The sequence below is a fragment of the Hyposmocoma kahamanoa genome, unplaced genomic scaffold (assembly GCF_003589595.1).
Source record: "Hyposmocoma kahamanoa isolate Upper Pololo Valley unplaced genomic scaffold, ASM358959v1 175, whole genome shotgun sequence".
In the NCBI taxonomy this organism is placed as follows: domain Eukaryota; kingdom Metazoa; phylum Arthropoda; class Insecta; order Lepidoptera; family Cosmopterigidae; genus Hyposmocoma; species Hyposmocoma kahamanoa.
In genome coordinates, this window is record NW_020653685.1 from 1,328,570 (window position 1) to 1,341,843 (window position 13,274).

General features: G+C 37.9%; 2 protein-coding genes across 2 annotated transcripts in view; one reads left to right on the plus strand and one right to left on the minus strand.

Moving 5' to 3' along the window:
• Nucleotides 1–8,353: 8,353 nt before the first annotated feature.
• On the minus strand, nucleotides 8,354–8,950 carry LOC113225816. Its single transcript, XM_026458256.1, has one exon. The coding sequence runs from the start codon at nucleotides 8,948–8,950 to the stop codon at nucleotides 8,354–8,356; it is 597 nt and encodes a 198-aa protein (XP_026314041.1).
• A 539-nt stretch (nucleotides 8,951–9,489) lies between these two features.
• Nucleotides 9,490–13,274, plus strand: part of LOC113225817 (glucose dehydrogenase [FAD, quinone]-like) — a 74,347-nt gene continuing 70,562 nt past the window's right edge. The window contains exons 1-2 of the mRNA XM_026458257.1: nucleotides 9,490–9,609; nucleotides 11,994–12,167. Coding sequence (XP_026314042.1) covers nucleotides 9,490–9,609; nucleotides 11,994–12,167 — 294 coding nt within the window. The remainder of the gene's footprint in view (nucleotides 9,610–11,993; nucleotides 12,168–13,274) is intronic.

Here is a 13,274-nt window from a genome sequence, read left to right on the forward strand (position 1 = left end):
TAAGCCGTTCATTGACACGTTGGTCGGCTTCGCGTGTCTTCAGACAATTATGTTGTTTACAGTGGCACGTTTCTTTTTGTTAATACCGAGCCTAGTGGGTATCTCTTAAACGATCGCAATTATTTCAATCTCTTATCTTAACCTGGCGCTTATCGATAATCCAGCCCAAGGACCCTTAGGGCTCATGCAGCGTGCCAGTGACATCGCGCCGACTCACTGCGACGAAACAGTGTTGCGTTCGAGCGAGCGAGCAAGCGACTAGCCACCGGCCATCACCGGTGACCGACCGATAGCAATTCACATTGCAATAAATTTTTGGTGTTAGTACCGCCTGTCTTAATGTGTCTGCCTGCGTGCCTGCTTAAATATGTATTTTGTTAATGTCATTTAAACTTGATTGTACATCAATGTATCATCATCATCATCATCACCATAATCGTCGTCATCATCATCATCATCACGACCATCATCATCATCATCATAGTCACTATCATCACCACCATTATCAGCATCTAATTGTTATATTTAAAGTACTTTTGACTTAAAAGTAGACAAGAATGATATTTGGAGGATACATTTTTAGTTGTCAAGGTCGTAAAATATGCTAGACCGTTATTAAAGTGCGTGGATTTTAAAGTTCCCTTTGTCTAATTGATGTACAATAAAGTTTATAAGACTATTATTTAATAGTTATTTAGATAGATTGCTTTACATGAATGAGAACGATTTAGTCACTAGCGCTGAAATTGGTATTTAAGTCGATTTTTGCTAAAACGGAGATGCCCAGGTTACTTCACTGTGTATACTCCAATACGACAGGAGCCCCTTCACACGCATGCGAAGGGTGAAGGTATGCGGTATGAACTTTTGTAATTTGGAGGCTTTTAGTTGAATTAACACTAATGATAAGAAAAATTGGTTCTCGAGATTCAAAAATGGCGGTGGCCAGTAAAACACCTTAATAACTTCAAAACGGCGTAACGAGTATATTATTTAGTTGATCAGATCTAAGGTAGGTGTTGTGGTTCTCGAGATTGAGAAATGGTTGAATAAACTTATTCCAGCGTCGACAGTAAAACACCCTTATAACTTTTGAATGACGGACCGACTAAATCTAGTTTTTTGCGACTAGAACCGACTAAATAACGACTTTTTCTGGCCAGCCAAATTTCAAAACTCGGCCCTGGTCACGCTGGAATAAGACACGCGGTGTTCAAGACTCTGCAGCGTCGCCTCTATTAATTCCGAGTCACCTCGGAATAGGCCTCATGACACGTTTGTCCATTGAATCTAAGGTGAAGTCAATAAGCGTTGTGTCGCGCAGCCCCACGCCACTTGTGACGACTGATCGTTGCAAGCCTCGCAACCACGAGTCGTTCAGTTTGCACGACAAAACTAATCGCTGTGAGTCGGTGCGACCGAAGTCGCGCAAAACCGGCTGTAGCTGCACGAGTCCTAAAGTATTCATTAACTTGGCAACTAATGCGATAGCTAAGACATAAATCGTCCTGTTATCGCCCAATCACTACAAGGTTAAGTTATTTCTAAACGACTTACCGCTTACTTCTTTACAATATAAGCGCTATGTACCTACTGTAGGTAGTACAAGCATTAACTAACTATAGTTTATAAGCTACGATTTCACATTCGCGAAAACAAACAAATTTAGCACAACAGACTTAATGAATTTTTTTTTATTATTACATGCAATGAAAATAATAATTGGTAAAACAAATGTAGATGTTTGAATTTGATTGATCAGCAGTGAGTGTCCAGCATATGCCAATGATATAAAGATTTTTAATAAAATCGTAGAGACTACAGATTGTTCAGCGCTGCAAAGGGATATTAACGTGCTCTCAGAATGGTGTCGAAATAATAATATGTCGCTTAATGTTAGCAAACGTCAGCTACTAACACTTACACCAACACTTACAATAAAAATCCTTGACAATACACATACAATATAAATAAAGTAGAATTAAAACGTGAGACAGTAATAAAAGATCTGGGAGTGTGGATTGATTCCAGTCTCTCTTTTAGACAGCATTATGATAGTGTCAAAGTGCAAAAAAAAATTATGAGTTTTCTAATAAGGTCTGTGCGGTCATTCGGAGATCCATGCAGGATTGTTATTTTATATAATGCATTGATTCGAAGTGTGTTGGAGTATTGGTCAGTGATTTGGTTTCCGTATTACGATCGACATAAAAGTAGAATTGAATCTATACAGAAGCGTTTCTTGAGACATTCAAGCACTAAAACGGGTTTAAGACGTAGGCTCCCATCATACGAAGATAGGTTAAAGTATTTTAAAATTGACACCTTAGAGAGTAGGCGCTCTTCGCACAGCTTTGCCGTGTTATATAAATTAGTTAACTCTGTGTGGGATGCTAGTGAATTGTTTAATCGGGTTGGAATTATAATTGGAAGATAGCGTACTCAAAAACTTTTTTACGTGCCACTAACAACATACAATATGTCGTACAATGATCCCTTGTTTAGTATGTGCAGGAATTAGAATAAGGTTAGCACTGAGGTAGATATACTCCAACGATCTTTAAAATCATTTATAGTGTCTATGAGGTCTCCAAACTAGGTGCGTTCATTTTGCTTATTTTTGTGGATTTTCAATTTATGGTTTGCTCAAACTTTTTTATCCGACTTCGAAAAAGTAGGAGGTTCTCAATTCGACTGTATGTTTTTTTTTGTGCGTGAGTGTGAGTGTGAGTGTGAGTGTGAGTGTGCGTGTGAATGTGAGTGTGAGTGTGAGTGTGTGAGTGTGTGAGTGTGTGAGTGTGTGAGTGTGAGTGTGAGTGTGAGTGTGAGTGTGAGTGTGCGTGCGTGCGTGCGTTTGTGCGTGGAATGGCGCCAAACAGGGCTCCAAATGCGTATTCGCCAGCAGGAATAGAAAGTGTCATCCAAGCATCAACCCATTTATACGTTCCACTGCCGGACGCGGATCTTCTCTCAGCATTCTTCGACGTGCAGGTTTCCTAACGATGTTTCCCTTCACCGAAAAGCTCATGGTCAATTTCACATTAAATTTGGCACATAAATAACGAAAACCTCAGAGGGTGCACCCGGATTCGAACCCATGGCCTCTGCTCGAGAGGCAGTAGGTTAAACCAGTACTGTAGGCTACCACAGCTTTGTACACGGAATTATACATCACATGATATTCACCATTATGGTATGGTATAGGTAATAAAATAAATAAACTTATTTGTAACTTACAGGTGTGTTTGTTTGTTTTTAGCTAAAGAATTAGATCGATTCAAAATGTGTTTTCTTTTCATTCAATGTATGTGTATAAGAATCATTTGAAAATTTTTCGGGCTTTGCGAAGAAAAATTTGTAGTTACTTAGACTTTGGAATTTTTTTCGTGTAAATTGAACGAAAAGGAAGAAATAAGTGTGATATTTTTTCTGAAGATTTCACGTTAGGGATCGGAGGTGTTCTTTTATCATAAATTCTGCGTTATGTATTAGGTAATGATTTTTCTACGTAACTGTACTTGTCAATGAAATAACATGGATGTCTGATATCTTTTGGACAGAGGAGTAACTGATTTGCGACTTTCTCAGGATATTAACCAGGGTGTAATTAGATTTAAGGTACCTAGGTTCAGTTGTTGTAGTTGTAGGTTATCTCAGAGTTAATAACATAAATTTTATTCACTTTAGTAACAATCAGAAATACCCAAAACTTATTTTTGTCTTCAACATTATATATATATATACATATTATCTTCATATATATTATACATATATAGATACTAAAACATTTCATTCGCTCTCATTACCCCACAGTTCGGGAAATGGGACCCGGTAAGATTCCCGTATGTCAAATGGGAGCCATTATATATAATCAGTCTGAAAAAAAAATTAAAGTAATAAAATATATACGTTAAAAAGTAATGAAAATAAACAAGAAAGTGTTACAGAAATATCCAGTGAATATTGCAATGGGATAAGGAGAGCCAAATAGGTCTCATTACCCGCGTAAAATCGAATTGAAAAAGGAATAAAACAGTAAAAACATTTCTATTTTTATTGTGATTTCAAGCATAACTTCTAAAATTTGATAGATATAGTGATATAGCTAGTAGTATATACAATGTAGTATCTATGCATTTTAATACTTACCGAGGATGATGAAATTTAGCAAATGTTATAAGCGCGAAGCGAAAAACACACAATCATCTCATACGACTAAACGCGGGGTTCCACGGGACTCGAACCTTGTCGAACATTAACGAAGACAGGAGTGCCGTTTGCACAAATATGAGCATTGGGAAAGTCCAGTTTAACTCCGCTCTCATTACCCGCGGGCTCCCAATACCCCACGTTCCCCTACCGCCTTATTAAAAGTCTTAGTTCTATATAACTTACTTTGGAGCGCAACTAAAAACATCGTTTACAGTTACAGGCTAATCTTTTTATTAATTTGACGAAAAATAATGTCATGGTATAAATTCCACAAATAAAATCCAATTCTGGGTTTAAGTTAACAAATATCTTTATTGGTCAAGGTTTTTGGAGTTTGTCTGCGTTGAAACATTATAACAGTTTACTGTGCTGTTTTTGATTGTTGTTTACCAAGTTTTTTTACTGTAAAAATAGTTTGATGTAACCAAACTGTAGGCACAATACAGAGCACGTCAAGCTTGACGCTTTGTACTTTGGACCGTTCATGTCGTAAGCGGCATTGAGTTGGATTTAAATCTTAAGTGTCAAGCTTGACGTGCTCTTGACCTTCTACGTGAATTATCTTGAGTGTGTGTGTTTATTTCATAATTGTTTTTGAAGACAATATTAGAGTTAATGGTTATGCTTTTACCATTAGGAAAGTTGTAATAGGAACTTTAAGTAATGACATTTAGACATTTTTGCCATAACATAAAAATATATAGATTGTATTTTATGGTTTAAGTGTTTGGTTTTATTGCTTTAATAAGCCAGTCAATATTATCAACAGAGTTACACGAATTGGAGCGGACGTGGGTTTATTCGTTATCTATCCAATAGAATTAAAAATACGTAATCCTACGTATGCAATTCTTTCTCGAGAGTTGTGATTTGAAAAGAAAGCAATGAGTGTAACGTTGTCTTTATTTTAAATAGGCGCCCAAGCTTTATTAGTCCTCTTCTTGTGAAATCTCTAGATTAACAAATAATGACAGCCGCGTAGAAGGGCGAGTAATTAGAACATAATGAGCTTAGTAAAATAAAACATGGTGGAGGCTTAACCCGGCTGTATGTCGCACCGCGCCGCCTTAGTAGCGCGTCGCCACAGATCGAAGGTAATCTTCCGTCTAACCTGCACTGTCCGCGCAACAGCCTTGTGATAATAAGCAACACTTTGCTCTTAATTAGGAGAACGCTGCCTAATCCCCTTTCGCCTCCCTCGGCTCCGCCCCTCCGCGACCCCGTTGCGTGACTCGCTTACACACGAGCGCTTTTGTTTTCACGCTTAATACAGCCATATTTGTTGCGAGTGAGATGAAGTTCTATTTTAGTGCTGAGGCCAGAGTTCATATCGAGCGAACACTTAAATCCCTGCGCATCGTCGGCCTCGCGACTTGAATGCGTAATGTAGAGCAACATTTATACGAGCGCTATTTCGGTTTTTTGTGACCCTCAAAACATGAAACTACTAATTTTATTATATGAGAATAGTATTTTAGACGTTCATAACTTTTTGATGCGAGTTGTCACAACGTCGCTATCAACTTTCTATGCGAAATAGTATAGCGGGCTACCACACAAAATTCTAATTCTCGGCTTGGCAATGAACTTGTTATAGTCGTCACCAAATAAGAGGTCAAATTTGACACTTGTCATCGTGACGCGAATAAGGATGTGGACTAATCATATCGGTAATCACATGGTACGATTTTCACGAGAAAACGATTCAAAATTTTACAGTTACAATTTTACAGTTGTGAATGTTTAGATTATTTTTCGGTTCATTGTTGTTCAGGGGGCCTAAAAGGCTAAATAGTGCAATTCTGTTAAAAGCAATTAATTTACAGAATTCTTTGCAATTCTGTAGCAATTTATCTTATTTTCGTAAAATTGTCCCACATTCCGATGAATTGTATCAAATTCTTTTAATTTTGATTTAATATTACGAGAATTTAGTGTAAATAAGTATGTTCATGTATAAAACATCCAGATTAAATTACCAAGAAACCAAGGATTTCATAAATATTCAATTATTCGGCTGGCAATAAGTTAGAAGTTGTCAATGTCAACAATAAAGAATCTCAAATAATGTTCATAATTTTTTCTAATATTTTTTCCGAGAAATCGAAGTGACTCTGTGAAATTCGGCGATTAATTGCTTACAACGTTATTACTTAAAAAAATAGCTTGAGGACGAAACTGTTTTCAGGACATTTCGGGATAACTCAAAATTGTATTTTATTTTGGAATTCGTGCGAAAACAGTACTTCAAATATGTTTTGTCATATTATATGTTTTCATGATTGTAGGTTTCAATAAAATTTATATATTTTCCTTAAACGCAATTATGCTAAAACATGTTTAATGATAATATATGTTTTGTGTTAATAATATATATGTGCTTTTCTCTCACATCAGATAGATACATAGAACAGTATAGAGTTTCAATATTCAATTTTGTGAGAGACAGGAGCCTAAAGTCAAAGTCAAAGTCAAAGATTATTTATTCCATAGGTAAAATAAATTTACACTTGAAAGCGTCACATTTAAGCTACTGCTCGTTCACTACGCTGACCTCCCTGAGAAGAACGAGCAAGAAACTCTAGGGATTGCTCTTTTCAAATAAACTTAAATGCTATGGAATACACTTTGAATCAAATTTGGATGGATTCTGGAGCCATGTCGTCTTTCCATACATCTTTATCTAACACGTAGTCTTCAATTTTGTAATATGATTTTTCGATCAAAATATTTTTCATGTACTTTTTAAACTTAGGAAATAATAAACTTAATATATGCTCCGGAATCTTATTGTAAAAACGTATACAGTTCCCCATAAAAGAGTTGTTTACCTTGGTTAAACGAAATCGTGGTACCATGAGTTTGGATTTAGCTCTAAGGTTAATATTATGGATATCTTCTTTCTTATGGAAATTATGTATATTTTTACGGGCATATAAAATATTTGAGTAAATGTACTGTAGTGCCACAGTCATGATACCAATCTCCTTAAACTTTTCTCTGAGAGAAACCCGAGAGCCTAGACGGTACACAGAACGAATCGCTCGTTTTTGCAATACAAATATGGTTTGAATATCTGCCGCTTTACCCCACATGAGAATCCCGTAGGACATGATACTATGGAAGTAAGTAAAGTAAACTAGTCTAGCAGTACTAACATCGGTAAGCTCACGTATTCTGCGGACTGTGTATGCAGCGGAGCTTAATCTGCTGGCCAGGGAAGATATATGTGGAAACCATTGAAGTTTACTATCTAAGGTCACTCCCAAGAAGACTGCTTTATTAACATGGTCTAACTTTTCTCCGTTTATTTCTATGCTTGGACTAGTCGATTTTACGTTAGGTAATTCAAATTTTACACGTTTTGTCTTCTTGGCATTAAGCAATAAATTGTTAGCATTAAACCAATAAACTACCTTAGAGAGGGTATCATTAATATGGTCATAGTTAATGTCATGTCTGTCTGTTTTAAAAATCAAGGATGTGTCATCAGCAAACAACACTATTTCGCAATGGTCCTTAACAAAGAATGGCAGATCATTAATATAAATCAGAAATAAGAAAGGTCCAAGTATTGAGCCCTGCGGAACACCCATTTTTATTGGAGAACCCAAAGAAGCCACTTCATTTATGTCTACTTTCTTAGCTGTCAAATTTGGCCTCTTATTTGGTGACGACTATAATGACCAAACAATTTTTTCATACATAAAAATATTCCAAATTAACCGCATTGCCAATGAATCAACTGTTTTACGAGCGACATTTCACAACTTCTCGCAGAGCTAATGCTTGGCGAAACTTTGGGGTAATAGAAGACGGGTCGCCTGGCAACTAATGATAAGGGATAAACGATCATTATGCGATTGTTGTAGAGCTGTCAGCACGGTTGCCTCGCTCAGAGTTGACATTCGACTCGCGAAAGCGATTTGTTCGACTCCAGCGCCGCGGTGAGTCACGTCCACGCGCTGAGCCCCACGGGCCACGTCGCCTCTGTTATTCTTCCCATTAATATCGCCCTTAACGAGTTTTCAACTTTACAACAAAAGATTACCCAAAGATTAAATAAAGCTTTACTTTTTTTTTTTTTTTTTTATGTTAACTAGTAGGCAAACGAGCAGACAAGCCACTTGATGGGAGGTGGTCATTGTCGCCCATGGACACGAGCAATACCAGAGGCATCACCCATGCGTTGCCGACTCCGGAGAACCTTGTTTACACGTCTTTTGAAGAACTCCATGTTATAGCGCAAGGGGAACACTTCAGGAGGAAGGCCATTCCACATCTTACTGGTTCGGGGAAGGAACGAACGAGATGCTCGAGTGGTCGTGACGTGCCAAGCATCGAGGAAGTGGGGATGGAGTCTTCTCCTTCGGCGGGTCGTGCAGTGGTAAAAGAGTGACGGAGGCACCAACTCAAAGAGTTCGTCTGAGCACTCCCCGTTATACAGACGGTAGAACACACATAGAGAGCCAACATCTCTCCGCAAACTAAGGGGCTCTAAACCGTCTGTAAGCATAGGGTCGTCGACAATTCGAACAGCCCGACGTTGGATGGAGTCAAGTGGATCAAGCTGATACTTGGGTGCTCCAGCCCAGAGGTGCGAGCAGTATTCCATATGGGGCCGAACCTGAGCTTTGTATAGCAAAAGCCGGTGCCCCGATGTGAAACACCGCTTCGCTCTGTTGAGCACACCAATCTTTTTAGAAGCCATTTTGGCTTTATTCTTAACTTTACACATAAAGCAGGCGCAGCTGACTGTTTTTGACTCTTCATAAAGAAACGCGTTGGCTGTAACAAACTGCAAGTCGCGTCATCGTTACACAGCAGGCACCTATAGGTACAGCTTTCCGGCGTTTCCGGGTTCGCTTCTCCGCAAGGAATATTCTCAAAATGTTTATTTTTGTTGTATTCGTGTCAATTGTTTACCATATAAGATTATTACAAAACGCGCGTTGCGCGAACTGTTTCGGACATCAAAATATATTGAAATGAAAACTTAAATTTTAATTACTTTGTAAACACAATTTACAGAACCACATGGCAAATGGACTTCGGGCATTAGGCACAATGGCCTGCAGAAGCCAAAAGAAAACATGAAGAACATTGAACTCATTCGACACTATTTTCGTTTCTGCAGGGATATTGAATAAACAGTTTTTATTATTACTAATACAAAGATCGAACACTAAGAAAAATTCCTTCGATCCAGATCTGGATTCGAACCAGCACCTTCTTCAGTTTTTATTTTCACATTTATTTTTATGTAAATAGCACTTTATGTCTCGACACGGGTTTGAGGGCGAAACAGAACTAATGAACAGTAGCACCAAGGCAGATTTATATTCAAAAGTTGTTGAAAACTTTGTCAAAACTTCCTGTTTACAAAAACTTATAAAGGTAAGTTCTGAAAGTAAGTAAATTAGAAACACTTTTTTTACTTAGCGAAATAATGAGTTTTCTCATTAGCTCATTTATTTCAAACTACACAAGTAATGAACGTTGCTAATATAATAAAATATTTCAACAGAAGTTAGTTTAACATTTATTATTAATTTAATATATTTTTTAAATATTTAATATGTCTACAGACATTTTAGGTCTAAAGAAGTTGGTAATTGATTTTATTCAAGAAGCAAATGAGCTTTCTTGAAACGGTTCACGATTAGGAGTTTGTATTGCCATGGCCAAAGATCTTAAAAGAGAGGGAAAATTTGATTTTTGCTGGACTGCAGGAGGAAACGTCTACCTGAAGAAAAACGAGAATGCCCCTTCCATATTAATAAGAAATGAAGAACAAGTGCTTAATTTACAGAAGTCTCCGTGACTAGACGTGTCTTTTTGCCTTTGTTATTGTTATGTTAGTAAGTCAAATACTTTTTACATTTTAGTACTCACCAACACACATTTACATTCACTCTCTCTCACTCATACACACTCAATTCCCATATTTCTACTTATTAATAGCTCAGAAAATTCTTGCAATTCATTGGCTTTAGCACTTACTGGAACTTGTCCGAGACGGCCCACGTATTTTCCACAGGCCACCATCAACAGCCCATTCCATTTTTATAAGCATATCATTCGATAGCGTTAACGATCTTCTTCATAATATTGATGAATTAAAAATTTCGGAGGCTGTAGAATGTGGCGCGGAGGATGTTTCGTCATTATTGCGAGTCCCTAACAAAAAAATGAAGTTGTTATCTATCAACATACGTAGCATAAATCATAACTTTGACGCCCTTCTAACTTTTATTTTACGTACTAAAATTGAGCCTGAGTTTGTTATTCTTACCGAGTGCTGGCTTTCTTGTTGTCATGGCAATATTCCAGCCTTAAACGGATATTCGTCTCATTCAACATCTGACAATTACAACCAAAACGATGGTGTAGTAGTATTTGTAAAGAGCTCAATCTCTTTTTCTATTACTGAACCCTATTTTCCAGAAACTAACTGTTTGATTATTAAAGTTGCAAATCATAAAGCAATAATCTCGATTTATCGTCCCCATTGTTTTAAGCAAAATGTAACCACCTTTCTGAGTTCCCTTAACGATATTTTGAAATCGCTTGCATCCTTCCAGACAATTATTTTAACCGGCGATATCAACATTGATATTGCTCCAGGTAGCAGTGAAGGATGCAGTGATGATTATTGTAATCTTTTAGCCATGCACGGAATGCTTCCGGCACATACCTTTCCTACTCGGGATTCAACATGTTTAGACCATCTTATTTTAAAATCTAAAAAGCGAAGTATTACTTTGGTAATTACATCATTTATTACGGACCACAAGCCAATAATATTTGCCTTAGACTCTGAGTTACCAAGATGTCCCCCGCGTGTCGTTGCGAAGGTTGATTATGCTGCCATTGATATCGCGATGTCTAATATTGACTTTTCCTCTGTTCTCTCGTGTAATGATTGTAACGCTGCTGCATCCATTCTTGTTAATCTGCTTGCGCAGGCACTTGTTTCAAACACCAAAACCCTGAAGTTGTCACATCGGTTTTCTATACTCACGCCTTGGATTACATTGGGATTGCTACGATGTATGCGAAACCGGGACAATATGCATATGAAACTTAGGGTGACACTTAATGACAATATCCTATTGATTGCTTATCGGAGGTACCGGAATTATTGTAATGAAATATTAAAAAAGTTAAAGCGTAGCTATCAAAGAAACGAGATAATAGAAGCTCGTTCTAATAATAAAAAACTTTGGAAAGTCATTAAAACCAATACCTCCATGGAAACACCAAGGGAATCCGCTTTGGAATTACTAAAATCCCAAAGTTTGCCACAACTTTCTGTTAATGCTTGTAATGAATACTTTGCAAGTGTTGGCAGTTCCCTGGCCGAGGTTATCGGACCTAAGGATTTGGGGTCGACCACTTCCTCTTCACATGGCACACAGGTCTCACAATCATTTGCCTTGATAGCTACAGACGAAGACGAAGTATTCAATTTGATTACTGGTCTCAAAGCTAACTGTGCTGTGGGTTGGGACGGAATACCATCAAACTTTCTTAAAAGATATGCCGCTTTGTTATCACCAATCATTGCCCATGTTTGCCAGTTAAGCCTTACATCCGGCTGTTTTCCCGACGTTTTTAAAAAAGCTGTCATAACACCAATATTCAAGTCAGGGGATAGAGACCGTGTCTGTAACTATCGCCCAATCTCATTGCTTCCCTCGTTGTCCAAAATTCTCGAGCGAATCATGAACACTCGATTAATGAAATATTTAGAAAAATATAACATTCTGTCTCCACAGCAATTTGGTTTCAGAGCTAATAAATCAACAGACGGTGCTGTTCATGAGCTAGTTAATTTTATCGTTCGCGGTTTGGACGATAAGAAGAAGTGTCTTTCCATCTTCTTGGACCTGACTAAGGCTTTTGACACAGTCTCGATCCCACTTTTACTCAAAAAGCTTGAGGGCGTCGGGGTAAGAGGAGTCGCACTTAAATTATTTCAATCATATCTTGCCAATCGTACACAACAAGTTAAAATTGGAAACTTCACCAGTGACGAACTCTCAATATCGTATGGAGTGCCCCAAGGAAGTATCCTAGGGCCATCTCTGTTTCTGGTGTTTATAAATGATTTGTGCCAAACTAAGTTACCAAATGGGATTGTGATATCCTTTACTGACGACACAACACTTTCGTTCCAAGCTGACTCTTGGCAGGAACTTTTTCAATGTGCTCAAATAGGGCTCAACTCTATCCTAGGTTGGTTAAACTGTAATCTGTTAACTTTAAACGCACAAAAAACCAAATATATGGTATTTGGAATGCGCTCTAATTCGCTGCCTACTATTGGCAGCGAATTAGAGCTCATTGCTCATGACTCTCCTGATAGTTGTAATCGTGGTGGATGCCGGTGCCCCGCTCTGCAATCCGTCCAAGAGTTCAAATATTTGGGTATAAATATTGACCAACATATTAATTTTAAAAATCATATTAATTCTCTCTCTAACCGTGTTCGAAAGTTGATAGTTGTTTTCAAAACTTTACGTCATATAGCCGATTTTGATGTTCTTAGGATGGTATACTTTGCTACGTGTCAAATCATTCTTCTTTACTGCATTTCATCCTGGGGTGGTGTAGCAAAAACGACTCTTATGAAACTGGAAGTGGCTCAACGAGCGGTTTTGAAAGTGGCGTCATTCCGACCATTCCTTTTTCCAACTCGAGAACTTTTCCGAGATTGGCAAGTTCTATCCGTACGCCAACTATTTGTTCTGTACACCATCCTGAGGGTACATTCGCAGACATCTTACGATCGATCTCGGATAAGTAATTTTCGACGCCGTGATCGTGTGTGCCATTATTCGGCGTGGTCTACATCCTTTGCCCATCACTTCTTCGGCTTCCTCGGGCCCTTCTTATATAACGAATGTAATGGTGATTTGCATATTTATCCTCTAAACAAGTTGGAATGTAAGAACGTGGTCACTAAAAGGCTATTAACTTTGTCATATGAGGAAACCGAAAACCTCCTTCATGTTCCATTATAGTTAATTCCCACACACACAAACACACACTCTCTC